The sequence below is a fragment of the Trematomus bernacchii genome, unplaced genomic scaffold (assembly GCF_902827165.1).
Source record: "Trematomus bernacchii unplaced genomic scaffold, fTreBer1.1, whole genome shotgun sequence".
Taxonomy (NCBI): domain Eukaryota; kingdom Metazoa; phylum Chordata; class Actinopteri; order Perciformes; family Nototheniidae; genus Trematomus; species Trematomus bernacchii.
Window position 1 is genome coordinate 5,578,881 of NW_022987821.1, and position 19,067 is coordinate 5,597,947.

Here is a 19,067-nt window from a genome sequence, read left to right on the forward strand (position 1 = left end):
TTAATCCTAGATATGTTCTTTAGGTAATAGTAGGCTGATTTAGTAACTGTTTTAATGTGACTGTTGAAACTCAGGTCAGAGTCCATGACTACACCTAGATTTCTGGCTTTATCTGTTGTTTTGAACATTGCAGACTGAAGCTCAGCGCTAACTTTTATACGTTCTGCCTTGGCTCCAAAAACCATTACCTCAGTTTTATCTTTGTTTAATTGGAGAAAGTTCTGACACATCCAGTCATTGATTTGTTCAATGCACTTACTTATTTTACAGGATTATGTAGATGAAAATATGGCATCAAGGAAAGTATTATAAGTTAATCATGTAAAATGCCCTTTTTTAAATTAGTTTAAAGTCAGTGATTTTAATATGGCATTCCACAATACTTGTAATTCCTTAACACATCATTTTTTGTACTGATTTCATGTATTATTACATAAGTAAAACATGTAATTTAGTTTCATTTAATTCAAAATGTGTTTTTGGATGATAGTTGTCATACATTATTTTGTATTAAAACTACATTAAATATATAGAGTTGTTTTAATGTATGATAAAACTGAACTATAATACAATAACGGTATTATCTTCAAGAGAAAAGTTCAGTTGCTTTAATTACAAGGGTGGTGGAGTGTCACTGGGGAATGTAGTTTCCTGGATTTCTAGTGGCTGTGATTTCTTCCGGGTTCCTCGCTCAGTTTGTTTTGCTCGCAGCGCACGGCTCAACATGACAGTAAGTCACACTCGAGTTTTATCCCAAATACAAGGAGTAAAATAAGATGTAAACTTAGACTTTAAACACGTTTAGCTCGGATAAAGGCGGACTCGAGACACCGGGATATCATCCTGACCCGAGACACCTGTTGCTCCAGTTTCTACTGACAGGTGTCACTTTCCTCGAGCAAGGAGCAGCTTGAGAGACTACCGAAACTTGGATTAATTTCTTAATATATTTTCTAAAACACATTTGCAGGCATTATGAAGGTGACGGTAACTTTTGGGGACACCTCGGTGGTGGTTCCCTGTAAAGCTGGGTGGAACGTGCGGGATTTAACCGAGCAAGCAACGAGGAGATACCGCAGGGTTTTGGAGCAGGTAAACACACCTTTACACTCACTTAACATGTCCTCACGGCTTTCTCTTCACTCCATGTTGCTTTTGTTCCGACATAAAATACACTTTCAATACACTCTTTCTTAGCTAACATTAGCTCCCATAACCCTGCTCAGGTGTGTGTCACGTGATCAGTGTGGTTATTTTAATAATATTGGCGCTAGCTACTAGCTTAAATTAGCACCCAATATTCTTTGCTTTAAGATTGAGATAATTACTTACTTTGGTCCTAAACTTAAACTTGTCATCATAAGTTATAAACTTATCATTTAATATGAGTTTATATAAGTATCATTTTGCATGTTTTAAACAACCACACATTAGAAAACTATAACAGAAGATGCCTCAATTGACCAGAATGCAATGCAGCTGCAGTCAATTGTCACATCTGGTAGAAAAAAGCATGAATGCAACCAAGCGTAACACACATGGATGCACTGGGTTCATATACCTGTTCTGATGGGAGTTGAAAGGTGTTCTGGGAAATGTAGGATAATGCACTGATCACCTAATGTTAATAACTGCTGGTGTAATAAGACTTTTGTTTTGCGTTGTTTTGAATGTCCCACACATACACAAAGATGTGCACCTCCAGCTCCCTGATGCTGCAATCACTACAACATTAATCATCCTGCCGAACTGACCTTTTATTAATCAGCCGCCTTGTATGTGCATGCTGTCCCAGCGTGATAGGGTGCTGATGTGTCTCTGTGAGGATGTGCTGTCCACCTGTACAATAGCTCGCTGTTTAAGCCCCAGTATCTCGGCGGGCAGGTGGAAGTTTACTGTTTGATGTCCTCAATGTGGGCCCAGTTGAGGATGTGCGCTGCGGACAGGAGGCTTTGTCCTGTGAGTGATTGGGAATTAGGATTGGTGACAGGTCCGGGTCTTATCGGTTGGCTGGTCCCCATCTCAGCCCGCCCACGTCCCCTCCCTCTCCGCCAAGGAATGGAAGGCCCGATTGGGTGGCTGTATGGCTGGATGGATTGCCTCCTCACACACCTAGAAAACCACACACACATGGAGGAGCTCATGGTGCTCGCTGTCCCCTGAGCTGTCACGTCTCTGCTTCACTGACAGCCATGCCCACTCGTTGATCCTCAGCCAGACACGCTGCGATGCACAAGCCGAAGTAGGCCAAATGTGGGAGCCTGATTAAAATGCACCGGGGCCCTTGATTGCTTTTCACGGAGCATGTTAATTAGGAGCCCCTGACTCAGCAGTTTGCCTTCTCTTAATAGAGGATCATGAGGACAGTCCAGCTGTGGAGCTGCCAGAAAGAACCAAATAGATTCGACCTGCCAGCAGAATCCACTTAGCGCCCACATTAGCCACATATTTCTCCACTCTCTGCTCACCGCTGACAGCAGGGACAGTGTCAAAAACCTGGGTGTAATCACCGGGAATGTGTGTTTGTGAGTGTTGGTTTATAACCGTGTGCATAGGGAACAGGATCGTACATTTCAGTGCTGGAATGAACACCTTCGTAATTAGCAGGTTTTTGAATTTGATCTCAGCTATGTGACTACATGTTCACATGCTATTGTTAAAAAATCAAAGCCTCTGCATACAGCAAATTAGGCTATGGCTCGTTATACAGAGGGATTTGTAAAATATGAGCGTACATGATATAATGATGGTAATGAAAGATGTCAAAAATAGTTTAATTATTTGTTCACTGCTGATTGTGGAAGTTGTGTAAAGATTTGCAACAGAGGTGCTAAGTTATAGTTTGATTTTAAACTATTACCTGTAATCCATATAATTGCTCAATATAGTTCATCTGTTTCCCATTAGATGTTTAGTTTATAAATTGCCAGAATATAACAAACTTCAGTCAGACGTAATACAAAACCCAAAAGATATTTGATTTACAAATATTGTAAACTGAAAATGTTCCCATTTGTGACACAGAATCCAGCAAATGTGAATGCCTTTCTGCTTGATAAATGATACACTTCCAAGTTGTTGTGGATATATTCTGACACATCATTTCAGCCATCTTCCTCTAAAGTTAATGGTGAACAGTTGCAGGAGTGGAGAAGCGGAACAACAGCTGACTGGACCCCTTTATTAGGACAGGTTTGTAGCCTGGGGGACCAGCATGCACTGTGAGAGTTGTGCATTCTCAGGGGAAACAGCAGCTACTGTATCTGTCTCTGTCTCATGGTCACTCTGTGCAGGTTCAGTGCAGATTAAGCCCCTATACCAACTCTGTGCTGACACCTGAAAGCACATTATACTATTTGACAGCACTTTCTGTGTTTGTGTGAGTGCGAGGAGTGGTCCGGTGTGCATGCAACTCAGAACTCGTCTAGTAAAAAGCAATTGTAACTGTTCGAACGTGCTGTTTCTCGTCCTGATGTTGTTTCATTCTGTTTTAGACTTGGCTGTTAAATGATATTGTGTCAACTGTATACCCTGAAGGAAAATTCCGAAATCTGCATGGCGACATAGCAGCATCCTCAGGCCAGACGGCGTTCACTGCTTTAGCTAAAGGGCAGCTGGACAGATTCCTGCTGGTCTGTGACTTTAAACTTGGCAGACATCATGGCAGTGAAAAGCAGATGTTATTGTGTGCAGTTCTCCTTTACAGAGGACAAACATTTTGAGTTAATGCCATCCATGCGGACAGCTCGTTAACAAAACAGTAGAACATTCAGCATTTGAAAGAAGTATCTTAACATACTATTTCCCAGATTAATCGATTACCTTATTGTCAATAAACAGTCAGAAATGTGTGAAGAAATTGGGACCAGTGTTTTTAAAAGCCTTAGATTACATCCCTGAGTGTCTTGATTTGTCTATTCATCAACTATATTCATTTTGACATGATAAAGGAGTGAAGAAACCAGAACATATTCACATTTAAGAAGCTGGCATCAGATTTCTTTAAATGTTCTTTTTAAGAAATGACTCAAGCAGCTGTTCTAATACATGGTTTATTAACAGTAAAATAGCCATTTTATTTAATAAGATATCATACTGTACATCCGATTGGTCCTTAAATCAATTGCTATATACAATTTATGTGAAGTTATTGTTGGCACTTGATGATGAGTAGAACGTGAGTACGGTCGATGTCTTTCTTTCCTTTCACTCAGACCAACTATTACACGTTTATTAAAGACATTACATCTTCGTCGCGGCTGAATCCCCTCCGTCCTCCTGCAGCTGTTTTAATTACACATTCTTCTAAGGATCAAAGTGTGAAACACCAGCACCACAGACCCTCTGCATTTAGCTCCACTAATCGCTCCACTGTTCTCGAGTGGTGTCATGTTTGTTCACCAGAGAGGGGGAAGAAGAAGAGATATGTCTTTGAATGGTGGGGGGGCTTAATGGTGTAATTTACTCCTCTAACTGTCACGGTAATTCTCCTCAGAGTTGACGGACGGACCCCTTTTTGTTTTTGATGTCATGGGAAGACACAATGAGGGACGTTATATATAGATGACTTCATACATTCATCGCTTTTCATCAGCAGGTAGAAAGAGAGTGTGTATGCCAGAGGTGATGCTAATTAACACTTCAGCATTGTTTTTGTTTTAATACGAAATATATGAAAATACCTCTTATTTCATTAAGGTGTGTGTGTTTGTGTCAGTGCTGCCACAAAAGAGCCAATTACCGCGCTTTCACACACTCTCACATACTGTTACAGTGACAGTGAGAAAGAGGAATGCAGGCAGTCGTTCAGGTCGGACCAGTTTTTCTGGCGACGTGTAAATACTTTGTTACCAGGTGTAGCTACATGTGTGCTCCACCGGTTTCAACGTCTCCATCCGCCCTTAAGTCAAAAGATCACAGTTTTGAATTGAGTTCTTTTCAGTGGTGTCACAATCCTGAATCTAATAATAGCATCTTTTAACTCGGGTTTGTCTGTTCAAGTCAGATCAGTTTGAAGCTTATTGTTTTATTTTCAAAGGTTGTGTTAGCTACCTATCTGCCTGCTTTCTGAATCTGCATTTCAAGACGCTTCAGGTGACTCCTTGCTTGGAAAATGTAAAATAAGTAAAACTTATAAAACAGCCTCTTTTTAGGGAGAATCAAAGCGATAAAAAAAAGCCATTGAGACTATTATTTTCTGCCTTCCTTACCTGAGATTCCCCGTTTTTGTTGACATGTCTACCTATCAAATGTTCCCTCTGAGATCTACAGTATAACTGGAATGTGTATTAACACCTCGTGTGAAGCCTGTGATCACATGGTATTATCCACATCATGTTTTCAGAAATTGCGCTATGAGCTAATTTACTGTAGCTAACTTGTATCTGAAGAAAGCCATCATGGAGCTGTGTCTCTTTTTATAATCCTTCTTCGTCAGGCCCTTACTAATTTCCCCTTGACAGTTTTTCCAGGGAGAGGATGCCCTTGGCTCCAGATCTTTGTAGTAATCTTCAAATCAACCTTTCTGTAGCATTGTGTGAAATCTGCTGTTTGTAGTTTCTCTCCCAGCTCTGGCGCTGGCATCATGACCTCTTCTGAAAGAAAGGGAGGCTCTGGCTTTTATTCCTGTGATTGAAATCCCAGACTCTCCAAACCATTTGTTTTTAGAGAATGGCCCATTGTGAAAGGCAAACACCCTTTTTTTATTTCGTGTGCCCCATAATTCACATTGGGAAGCAGCGAAGCAAGATGGAGCCCATTGACAGCGTCTCTTCTCAGTGATACAGCAGGCGCTTCTCTCTGGGTCTCAGCCAAACTCATTCCTCTCCTCCGAGGCTTACACCCTCTATAGCTGTTAGCTGCTAATGCAGTCTTGTGTTGCTCCGGACAGATTGCTTATTGGTATTGGCAGATCCTAATGGGCCATTCTCTCCTGCACACATTGTCAAAGATTTATTTTCTTAATCTAGAAATAGCTTTAATAGAAATTGTGCGGCCGATCCAGGAGGTTGGAATATCATTCAGTTTCATATTTGACCACGCTAAAGTGTAATATCTCTTGGAGATCTGCATAGCAATTGAAACAATGGACTCCAGCAAGAAAGGGGAAGATGCTATTGTTCATGTACTTCTCTGTCGGTTTTGCACACAGATTTCAGATTGCAGCTCAGTCAAAAGTCCTCTGACAATGTGTGGAGAGTGAGGCCGGGGTACTTCCTGTTCTGTGGGGTGTGTTCACTGACCTCTGTCTGCACGGTGACAGTGAAACTGGCCAGGAATGTGCCCACCACCGCTCCCCACGGAGCAGCAGAACTGGAAACGTTCCTCTCCTCCCACTCCTCCCTCTCACACTCCTGTAAACGCCGTGTTGTGCATGTGCAGTGTAATGTAGGTCATCTGTTGCTCTACCTGCCAAGCAAACAGGGGAACCTGGACCTATGTGTGGTTATTACGTTGACTGACTGTCAGCATGGTGTCACAATTGTTGTAAACATGGAATCACATCGACCAAGTTATTTTTACTGTGCGCTGTGTTGAAAACAAACTTTAACAACATAGGTGTGAATCACATGGATCAGACATTTCTTAGTATTGTTTACGTGAAGTAAATGTACTTAGTTACTGTGATATAGCAATAATATATACCTTTTTAGAGTAGATAACATACAGCATGTTGCCAAGGCATTGCACATGAGTAAAAATATAATTAAATACAAATAAAGTAAATGTATTCATATCAATACTAGAAGGATATATGTCTATAGTGTATCTCTAGAAAATATAATATAAAATATATTAATGTCCTTTTGTTATTTGTGGTCTGTATGAATGTTTTTTTGCCACATTTGGACTCCAACTCATATCATTGATTCTTGTAGTTAATTTCATAATTAAATCCATTATGTTGGCAATTCAACATGTTCTGTTTTTTTGTCGAGCCTAACGGTGAATTTCTAATCCTTGCTACGCTTGTGTGCAGCATGGGGAGAGCGAAGTGAGGACGCACCACCTGGAGTACATGGAGGGAGGAATCCTGGACATGGACGACCTGCTGATGGATCTGGTGGACGACAGAGACAAGGTGAGGAGGACTCCATGTTGCATGTGCTAGCAGGAAGCACTATACTTGTATTATGAATGAAGTATTGTGAAGCAGTTGAGATATCCCCGCCTAGAAATGTTTTTCACAGACTCACCAAAACATATTTGTTTAGTACAGATCCTCTTAAAACTCAAACCATAATAATGTACTATATTTTTTAATCATGAGACTTGTGATTAGAACATTTCAAATCCCTTCCAATCTTGTGAATGTTATTGCAATTGCAATCTCAGTCAAAATGATATTTATTTTCTAAATTGTGTTGCCATAATGTTAGCATCATTGTGTCCAAACACTGCAAAGTTGACTTTTGTATCCGGTTCATCTACGCTCTCTCAGACGTGTTGACATCTGACAGACAGCAGCTTCTCATGGTTGGACAGCTTAGCATAACAACGTGCGCTGCGATGCGGATGGCAAGCTGTTTCTTGATTGCTCTTACCTGCTATGAGGCACGCTAAATTACAGCACAGAATCTGTCATTCTTAGCCTGAGTCTGCTCGCGAAATTATTTTGACTCCAGCCTGGCAGCATGACAGGATGTCCAATAAACACGTTTTTAGCAAATCCAAACCTTGTTTAGCTTGTCACTGGCTGTTTGGACTCAGCTAAACACCAAATGGAACAAAGTAGCTTTTGGTAACTGGAAAAAAAAAAAGATTGGGTTTGATTGCAGCTTGCTTTGCGTGCACGGCATGCCTGGTAAGAAAATGAACTTGTGTTTTCTCCACTGCTTCCCTCTGGCTCTTCAGAAAGCAAGAGTGTGAGTGGTGACGGCGCTGTGTGATTTAGCTGTCATGTTCATTTTTTACCGAGACACTTGAAAGAACACCATTTCAGATTGAAAACAAATCAAGAGAAGGGGAAGTTCTGCGAAAAAGCACTGATGTTTCTTTACAAAACTAGGTTGGGAGTTGAAGTTCATCACACACACACACGCACACACAGAGAGAGACTGTGGCCCAATTTCTATAAAGAGCAAATTTCATTCCTCTTGCTAATTTCCCATAATGCATTCATAAGATGTGCTAATAAACTGCCCAAAATCCATATTCATAAGCCCCGGGCCCAGGCGAATGATGAATTATCAACACTTAGTCAGCAAGCAGGCCAAATGAAATGGAAATGGAATATTCAGCCGCCTCTGTAGCACGCAATAACAATTGGTGTTTTAAGCCGCATGAACAATAGTATGTGTTGTGTGTGTTTATGAGTGTGCATGTAAGACTCTTTCTGAAAAAAGGGGACATGACTAAATAATAGATGTGTAAAATCTTCAACGGTGGAGAAAAAAACCGTTTTTTTTGCAATCACACAGAACAGAAGCTCTATTTTCTGGGATGATGGAAATATAATCATGAGATCTGCGTCCTATTTGTGCATAGGAGGGGATTTTAATGACTCATTTCTCCCCGACCCAGGCCTGCTTTCTCTCAGCAGTGATGATGAAGTGTCACACATCAAATCCCGCTCCGGCATTTGATCAAATTCCGTAGCGGTGTTTTTTTTCTTCTTTAACCAAGCAGTCTCATTTACCTTTTTTGTTTCTTTACTCACTCCGCTTCTTCACCCAATTCTCCAAACGCCCTCCCCGCCCGCTTTCATCTCATTTTATCCTTTTGTTTTTCCTACGCTGATGAAAAGATAGCAGACGGAATAGGACGAGCGCACGTGATCCCCGATTTATCTCCAGTGTCGGGCTCTCGGAGATTAATGAGCTGTGCCTGGCATTCATGATTAGTCCAACTTCCCTTTGTTTGTCTACGTTTTTATTTCCCCCGCAGCACCGATTCTATCTGCAGTGTGTTTTTTTCCCTTTTTTGTTCTGTTATTGTGGCCGACGCTGTTCCACCATCAATCATACAGGAGTGGTCCCATTGTGAGGGCCCTCCACCGCACAGCATGGGCCCTGTGTTAGCCGCGGATGCTAATGAGAGATAATGGTGAGCTATTTGTACGCCTAGTGGCCAGCCCACGACCGTTATTCAACACACACACACACACACACACACACACACACACACACACACACACACACACACACACACACACACACACACACACACACACACACACACACACACACACACACACACACACACACACACACACACACACACACACACACACACACACACACACACACACACACACACACACACACACACACGCACGCACCTCTGTCCTCGAAACCACAGGCAGACGTGTAGCGTAGCATGTTAGCTTCAACGGAAGGAGCGCCACTGGTGGTTGATGAGGGCAGAGATGGAGGGGCGGCTCTGATTTGATTACAGTTCTGCCCCCTGCATCTACACACTCACACACACACACACACCAACGTGCACACACACACTGCGTTCATTAGCACCCCGTCTCGAGACACCGGCCACCAGCCTCCTCATGAATATTAATGTCAATCTGATGAATGTGAAGAAGGCCATGGGGTGTTGGCTAAGGTGTGACCACATGCACACAACACACACACAGTATAAAGAGAGCAGGGCACGCTTCAGTCAATTATACTCTCCTCTACTTTGACCCTTTACTCAGGGTGTGTTAGAGATACATGTTAGTGTGTGTGTGTGTGTGTGTGTGTGTGGCCTGCAGCTCTCAGAAGGCAGTTGGAGTCATTGACCTGTCAGAAACCCCACTACTTTAATGGTGAGGAGAAGTGGGCAGACAGCTAATAGATCTCATCCCCTTTTTGTCACGCTGTTTCGGTCAAATCGCTGTAGTCTCGAGACGAGTTAACCTACTGTATCCTCCGTCAGTACATCTCTGTGTTTTCCCACACACCGCCATCATGGACTAGAATGTAGGGATAGGGAATAAAGGATCAGCGATGAATGAAAACACTCACATTAAGATGATCGTAGGGAACTTCCATTTTTGGGATATCTGTGAAAATCAGAATTCTGAGAAAGAAAAAAAACTGGCTCTTATCCTCTTCTGTATGTATCTATGATGCAATTTAAATATTTGTTTCTTGACAAAACATAGGGTTAAACGAGTCCAGTGAGATTCAGATTGCATTAGATTGAGTGCCATTTTTAAGACTTTTTAATAATATTTTCATAATAATGAGATAATAACATCAATCCCAATTATTTTCATTATTTCATGTCCCATGCCTTTTTGTATGTAATAGTAGTGTGAGCGATATGTCCTTGGTGATATTAAATATACAGGATTTTTGCATGAGTTCGACGAATTATGTAGATTTCTCAGGTATTATTTCTGCTAAAATCCCACATTTCCATCTGTTGTTTTTACCTATTCTTCTCTTGTCTCGCCCTCGCCCCCCCGTCTCTTTCGCTCTCCCGCTTTTCAAAAGGAGTTATTAACAGATGTAGTGCTTTACCTTTTCACATCGGCCCATTTACCGCGACCGGAGCTGTCACTCTCTCCCATTCACAGTCCTTTGGGATCCTGCATTAGCCGTGGCCATTACTCCCAAATCTCTCCAGCGCACACAGGAGCTGTCAGGTGGGCTGTCTCATGCAAGCATGCCATTAACATCAACTTAAAACCAGCTTTCAAATGCCGAGCCCTCCCTTATATGTACCTTATACATGGCTGCTGTGCTCTTTGGAGAGTTTTTGCACTGAAACTCCACTTAGATGGTGTTTGATAAGAAGGCCATCTCCCATCATGCCTCTCCTTTCACCCTCATGCAGCTGAAATTTGAATATTTAACACGTGTGAGAGTCCTCTCTCGTCACGCCGGTCTTTTCCAGACTGGGAATTAAAGTCGGGGGGCATAACATCTCCTCATAAGTGGACTGTCACTCCTGATTCCACACACACACACGCACACACACACACACGGACCTTGTTTTCCAAAGGGGGGAAAATAACACTTAGAAAAAGTCAACCTTCCATCCCATGCAGCCAAACGAGAAATCTAATTTCATGGGAAATGTAATGGATAGAATAACTGGAATGATTTCCTCCAGCTCTCTTTAATTAGCCCCTTTTTAATCACTGAGCCTACGTGAATATCCCGTGCAGTCTCTGGCAGCTGGAACAGCTACTTTGTTATAATCATTTTTCTTTCTTATGAAATAGTTTTGATTAGTGGCGATTCGCTATGAATGTACATTTAACGCCCAGCAGCCTGCAAAACAATGTGAGCATGATGATCGAGAAACTCTCCCTTCTGTCTGTATTTGTCCCAGTAACAAACAATATTGTGTCTTGATAAACATTAAAAAAAGTGCCAATAAATGAATATGATTAAAATGGTTCTTAATTACAAAAGATGTCAGGACTCAAGAATAGATATTAATTTAAAAATAATCAGTTTTTAAAGGAAAAAGCCATTCTCTTCTTTACAATAATTAACTTAATATGTACAATCAGATGTATGATGGAGTATTTGCATTAGTATGTGCTACAGATATCTATATTTATATAAGGACAGAGGGTGCTGTAAAGTGTCCTTACTGTAAGGTAATTATTATATGTACAGCACTTTGGCTCGACCAAAAATCGTTTTAAAAATGTGCTATATAAATAAAACTTGATTTGATTTGATTTGATATTTGGGATATACGGACAACATTTTACTCCAGGATGCTGATCTGGCTTTGAAATGTCAACGCTTGATTGCGAAGACATCTCCCATCATCCATCTCTCGTGCGTGCTTACATGTCAGAGTGGAGTACGCAGAGCCGAAAAAGAAAGATGAATCCGTCTCATGGAAAGATGTTATGATATTTAAAGTAGGTTTGCGCTCCTGACCATCTTTCACATCCTTTGAAGAGGAAATGACACCTCTTTGAATAATGACCCTATTTCTACCCTATTTAGTTGATATTACTCAAACTAAGGCATGTGAAATTGGCACTAGTAATGAAACACTTTTCAAACTTCTGTATGTAGTCTTTGATATCTTAAGTTTTTCACTTATACAATGGCTTTTTTCTTTACACAAAGTAACACCATGCATATTGGTAGGGAACAATGTATCCTAACATAACTGTAAGTCTTTCAAAAACACCAAATCTGGCCTTGGGAAGTCCAGTGAAATAAAGCTGCAGTAGTTTTTATTCCCAGCAGCTCCAGAGACTCGCTGTTGTAAGCGACGTGGATTTGCCTGAAGTCATTTATTACATGTCAGATGTCAGACCCTCTGACAGGCGGCAATAAGGCATTACTTAAAACGTGTGAACGCGCTGCAGAAAAAGTTTAGTGAATGGCTGGTGATTGCGAGGCGCCGACGTGCTGATTAGCCTTTGGCGCTCGGTGACATCTCGCTCCCTCACCTCCGTTCCCCTCGCTCACCGCCGCGGCGAGGACCGTTTGATTGGCATCTGAATGTTCTCATAACCCGTGAATGGCCGGTGATGAGCGGGAGCACCGGGTTCAAGTGCGCTGATTAGAAAATGTCACGGCAAGTTTATTTCAATCGCTCATTTCATGCACAATGGCTATTCAAAGTGCTTTTAAGCATATCAGAGAAGGGGAAGAAACCGTCAAATGTGAATTAAAAGAAAAGAAACCTATATTTAGAGGGAATTTTCAAGACGTATAAAATGGGAATGTTGAGTGACTAAGTCAGTGCATGAAATTTGAAGTTGCTAATATCCTCGATAGTGCACAATAACAACTGTAAAAGCATCTTATCCCTGGGAGCACTTAGCAGACAAATAGATGTATTTTGGTTTAAAAGCCATTTACCAATTTCTTTCAGATATCCAAATATCCCGCCCTGGTCATAATCCATACCCTCTTCACGTCCCTATCATGACCCACACGTCTTTACCTGTGTCTCTGTCTGAATATGAATTATAATCTTACATGGGTTCTGAACATGCCAGCAGTACAGAATAAATCAGCTGTAGTTCACCTGGAACAAGTCATTATGTTCCTTCTGTTGTCTGCTTAATTGATTTTAGTCCTGCCTCTTATTTTTAAAAGAACATTTATTTCTTGAGGTTGCCATCCCTGCTGAAAGCCTCGGGGCTGCAGACATGCGGAGCAACGTGCATTTGATTGTCTGAAACTAAACTGCATAATGGAAAATGTTTTTTTCCCCCTGTCTTCTCATTACGGGAAATCATATTTCTAAATAGTGTTTGCAAGACCTATGTCTCATATTGACAAATAATTTATATTAAAAGTGTGTTCCAGTCCCATGGGTCTGTTTTGCTGAAGGTTGTGAGAACAAAAAGTCTCTGACACGATGACTTGTTTATGACTTTAACATGAAGTTTGTTGTGTATATTGCTCATAAATAGTATAACCTTCTTAAAAACGAGATGTATTACAGCGCTATTGAATTAAACGGAAGTGAAGCGAGTTCCTGTTGCTTCGTCCTCACCTTGTGTTTTGATATATTCTGTTGAATGTCAGTGATGCATTAACATATTCTCCAGTATATTGAATAAAGTTAGATTATCTCTGTCGCCGGCACATCAGATCAGATGCGACCGCAGCGGCTCGCCCGGCGGGATTCGGTCACTTGAGCTGATTTCATCATATCTCAACAGCCTCGACCTTGATTTAACCCCCCCCCCATCTGAGCGCCACAACAGCTCTTCATCTGATTATATTCAATTAACAACACCCGTCTCTCACATCGAACACCGTTTGATTGTAATTACGACTCATGGTAAGGAGGCTTAAGGAGAAGGAATCCTCGCCGTCTGCTTTTCATTAAAGTTTCTCATAAAGCTGCACTTTGGAATTTAAATTCCTCTTAGATGATCCATTGCCATACCTTTCGACTTTGAATGATGGCGCCTCTCCAAAGTCATTTGTCAGTTCGCTGAAGCAAAAGCAGGGGATTCTGCTGGGGATAAGGCTGTTTTCTTAGGTGTGTGACTTCCAGGGTTTACAGGAGGTCATCGCCGCCTCGGATCTCGTCCTCCTGGTGTTGATCACAGACTCCACGCTGCCCTCCGTGTCACCATCACACCACCCATTAGCTCCTAATGGAGTGAGACGGTCGGACTGTAACCTGACCTGTCTGTGGTCTGCCACGAGGAACATGTGTGTGTGTGTGTCCTGAGGCCAGAGGTGCACCTTTCCTAATAACTTGTGCAAATAATGAGAGCGGCAGGAGAAGATGACGCATGGGGAGAGGCGACCTGTGTCATAGTCCCTGTTTCAAATTAGATGGTGATCCCTTTACGCCAAAAGATTTCACATGAACGAGCTTGGGGAGTAACAAAATACAATACCTAATGTTATTAGTTATAAAACACACATAATGCTAATTTTCAGGTTTATACATGTATTTGTATTTTCTGCCTTGACTGTGACGTGTATCCATGCTTTAATGTTCCTAAAGATTAGGGAAGGAAAGGGAAAACCAAAAAAGCACAACAGGGACTCTTTAAAGCAGCGGTTCTCAAACTTTTTCTGTCATTCCCCAATTTGAACAGGTGGGCCTTTTCAAGCCCCACCTGTTCCTCATCGCTCCAATCAAATGGTAGGCCAAGCTTCAAATTGTCAAATGTATCGTTCTATAGCAGGGGTCTCCAACCTTTTTTAGGATGAGAGCTACTTTCAAAAAATAAAACAAGTCGTGAGCTACTTTTACTATTTAGCACATTTTAACATTATTATATTCTTACCTTTAACCTTTGTGTGCTGTTTGGGTCTGTGGGACCCGTTTTCAGTGTTTACTAAAATAAAATGTATTCAATTTAATTATTTTAACCTGCTTTATTTGGGGGTGGACCTCACCTCCTCTAGGGGGGTCCGGGGGCATCCACAAACGGGATTTCGAAAAGTGTCACAGTTAAACTCCTTATGAAGTGGTGAGGTGCCGCTCCACATTGCTTTTCTTCCCGACTGCAATGCTGTTGTGTGTGTGTGTGTGTGTGTGTGAGCGTTTCACATGTGTGTATGAGAGATATTTGCATATGTCTGTAAATTATTTTGGTTTCAGTTGTGTGTGTGCGAGCAGGCTCGGATTGGCCATCGGGAGATTCGGGACTTTTCCCGGTGGGCCCGCTGTGAAAGTCCACCGCCGTTGCGAGTCTCCGGCTGTAGTCCACTACCGCCCACGAGGACCCAGGTTCGATTCCGGCCTGAGGTCCAAAAAATGTATTTAAAAAATAAAATAAAAATAAATCTCCCGTTCATCGCGTCCATTCACGACCCACCTATCACATCTCTGCGCCGCCCATACTTTGAGAAACGCTGCTTTAAAGTAACCTAGACATGAAATGTGAATTATAAACAGTCTGCAGCATTATGATGTGTTGTCAGTATTAGCTTTATCAGTAGATTTTGGCAGCGCAGTGTGCAGAGAAGCTAATCACATCGAGCGAATGAATGTATTATGGATCAACGTGTTTACAGCAAATCCACTCTCTGACCTGACCGTTCTCACACCATCTGTTTCCCTATATGACATTGCCCCCAGTGCATTTATAAGTGTGTGTTTTGTGTGAAAGTGTGGTGTGTTGTCCCTCTGCTCGCAGAGTCCCCGCTCACTCCAACTGCTAATAACTCAAATCAGCAGAAAGTCACACTCCGGTGTGTGTGTGTGTGGGGGAGTAAGTGTGTGTGTGTGTGTGTGTGGGAGTAAGTGTGTGTGTGTACAATTTCCCTGCAACTAGTGGATAAATGCTCATAACACTGAATACAACTCATTTAGGTTAAGTATTTAATGATTTCGGGTGCAATTACACAGCTGAAACCGCATCTGCGTCCACTGTGGTGCACGCACACTTCCATGCACTCACTATTGTTGTTATTCGGCCTCTCAGCCTCATCACAGAACTGATTGGACTAATGAATGGAGCTCGCTGGACGATAATGTGTCTGAATAGGCCACTTGAATGATTAGCCATCTGACAGGGGAGGGATGTATGGATAGGAGGAGTGGCAGTTTTATTAGCGTTCATATCACAGATGATGATCCTGTTGGAAGCAATTAAAGTCAGTCAAATTTGAGTCTTGCTGATGAATATATTTCAATCTGGAAAGTCCGGATTAAATGCACCGCTAGAAAGTTGTAAAAAAATGTCCTTTTACATTTATTTTTTTGTCAGTTATGCAGTCTATTTTGCATTGAGTGTTAATTAGAAGAGTCTCCATCATTATTCTATCAGATTTCACTGTCAGTATACTCACACCTCTCACACTTACACGTCTGTTTCCTGTGTGACGTTTCAGCCCTGTAGCTCACCTTTCTATAATCTGATGGATGGTGCTGTCAGCTGGTGTTTTGTTCTTGTTCGGCTTGCAGACATGTATCGCAGCACAAATCCTACTTCTCCACTCCGGGCTCTGATGTCGAGTCAATAACTATCTAATACGGCGTGTTGCAAGGAACACATATGTTGATGGGTGCAGGAAAAATCCGCTTTTCTTCCTCCCCCAAAACACCTTTTTAGGCTGTGAGTGATGTCAGATCGCCATGGCAACGGCCGGTACTGAATGTCAGTAATGTATATATCAGCAAGCTGGATGAAAAACACTTTTAGGTCACCACAGAAAGCTGGTAAATAAATGAGTATTTGAGTGAATAATTAGAATGGAAAACACAGTTTTTCTTTTCCATTTTTCCAATTCTTGTCCACAGCAAAAAGCAGGGCGACAGGCGGCGAGAAAGAGGTGACGTACGATATGAAAGTCTAATGTCGAGGGAGGGCAGATGGAGACTAGAGGAGGAGGAGAGAGCCACAGGTGAGGGGGCACAAGCCTCGCAGCTCTGAGTTAATCACTCCTCCTATTTCTCTGTTAGATCCCGGGAGGGAGGAAAGGATGGAGGAGGGAGGAGGGAGGAGGGGGAGGTTGGAGGGAGCAGCTGGCCTGGCGGCGGCCACAGGGAAAAGAAAGCTGATTATTTGGCTCCGGCTCTGACTTTTGGGGGGGAATAGAGCGGGAACATGTGTGCGATTTCGCCCCGTGTTTGTGTGTATATGGGAATGTTTATGCACACTTATGAGCGAGAGGAGGTTATGACTTTCTGCGAGCCGGGGGAGTTCCCGTGCATGTGTCATGTCCACAGATGCAGAACGGGGACCAGTGTAACCACCGCTGATGTGTTTGCGCCGCGGGTATGATGAACGAGCCGGGTTGATATTTGTGTTGCGGGCCTGAGAAATACGAAGCCTGGAGCGCCCCTGTCACACATATCCCTCACTCCCTCATCTCCCTCTCTTTCTCTCGCTCTCGGCCTCTCGGGCATGTGTGATTTATGAAGAGTTTACCCTCTCCCTTTATGAGTGTGCATAAATAATAATGTGGCCTTTCACCGCGCAGAGCCGGCACCGCAATACCTCAGCTGGTGGCTCGCTTTTTTGTGTGTGTGTGGTGTGTGTGTGTGTGTGTGTGTGTGTGTGTGTGTGTGTGTGTGTGTGTGTGTGTGTGTGTGTGTGTGTGTGTGTGTGTGTGTGTGTGTGTGTGTGTGTGTGTGTGTGTGTGTGTGTGTGTGTGTGTGTGTGTGTGTGTGTGTGTGTGTGTGTGTGTGTGTGTGTGTGTGTGTGTGTGTGTGTGTGGTGTGTGTGTGTGTGTGTGTGTGTGTGTGTGTGTGTGTGTGTGTGTGTGTGTGGTGTGTGTGTGTGTGTGTGTGTGTGTGTGTGTGTGTGTGTGTGTGTGTGTGTGTGTGTGTGTGTGTGTGTGTGTGTGTGTGTGTGTGTGTGTGTGAGAAATATAACTCAAAGAACCTCTTTACCTTTTTGGCAGTGTGCCTCAACAATTTGTCTGTGAGGTCTGCAGAATAGTTTTTTACCTTTACTTAGGTTTTATCTTTGTGTGTGTGGTCATCTGTGGGTTCTGTAGACTAAGGTTGTATTTCCCTCACAATATAAATCTCTTTTCATTGGAAAACTGTGATGTCCTCCCATACATTTAGTGTGAATTCAAACAGAACTTTCCAAATGGTCAATAATTCTTCATAGACAGGGTAAACAATCCTTGAGGTTGAAAAAACCCAAAGCCAATACTTCAAGAATATTTGATGCTCTGAAAATCTGAATTTTGTATCCTTTTTTTATGCAATTGATGAATCACCTGTTGGATGTTGCACTGCACTGACTTTATTATAGAGGCCTGCATATTTAAATAGGTTGGATTTGCAGTTTTTTTCAAATATTTGGTAGATTAAGTGGAAAGCTCTTTTCGATACAAATATTTTGCCACACATTTCATGCTTCCTTTTTGCCATCAGAGTAACTGAAAAAAACGACTGCATATGAGATTCCTCATTATGCAAACGTGCCAGAAGTTGGATGTCTTTCAGCAGTGCACTTTCCATATTTAAGTCTGTGTGCTGCTACAAATGCAAAAAACGTGGCCTTTCAAAAGTATCTTTCTCACACAAACTAAATGTATAATGGGAGAATAATCCGGACATACAAGGATACAACTTAACAGTTTGCAGCACCAATGGGATATGTGTTATTCACAGTTTATCCTATTACCCCTGACCCTGATTTTGATCTAAGTTGTGATAAAATTAGGAAGTGTGTTCTTGTCCACATCATAAAACGATATTTCTGATCCATTATGTATCATGTTTTCCTCCTCGATATTGGACTGCGTTTTTATATTTCTGCCCATGTTTCTCCGACTGTGCTATTTTTAATTTGTGAAAGCAGTGTTAGATCTGGGTCATCATTTGCTAAATTTGCATGAATGCAAATGCTTACACCGCTGCAGCAACAGACCGAGGAATTTTCTTTGGTGGGTGAGCGTTTGGATCCGAGTGTCAGGAGCATCAAAGAGACGTTATGTTCAATGCGGAAGCACTAGCTGCTATTTGGAAGTACTGGCATGTCTTCAAACAGAAAGAAGGAAACATTTAGAGGTTCAAGGCGTGATGTCTCTGTATATGATTCATTATTTTGAAGGAGTCCCTTACCACAGGCCTGACAAGTTGGATCTGTTTGTGTGCTTCAGTACTTTAGTGGGAGACAGTGTATCTGTGTAGGCCCAAAGCCAGGTGTGTGTTCCTGAGAGGTAATACCCCACATCTGGTAGTGTGTTGTACAGATTCAG

At 42.2% G+C, this 19,067-nt stretch overlaps 1 protein-coding gene across 4 annotated transcripts in view; it reads left to right on the forward strand.

Moving 5' to 3' along the window:
• The first annotated feature begins 652 nt into the window (after positions 1-652).
• Positions 653-19,067, forward strand: part of pard3ba (par-3 family cell polarity regulator beta a) — a 116,128-nt gene continuing 97,713 nt past the window's right edge. For 3 of the 4 annotated variants that reach the window (XM_034151302.1, XM_034151303.1, XM_034151304.1), the window contains exons 1-3: positions 653-730; positions 971-1,092; positions 6,980-7,081. In XM_034151302.1, the coding sequence (XP_034007193.1) occupies positions 976-1,092; positions 6,980-7,081 (219 nt within the window). In that variant the 5' untranslated portion in view covers positions 653-730; positions 971-975. Of the gene's footprint in view, positions 731-970; positions 1,093-6,979; positions 7,082-16,688; positions 16,752-19,067 lie in introns of those variants that run through there. The other variant, XM_034151305.1, reaches the window with a different exon arrangement.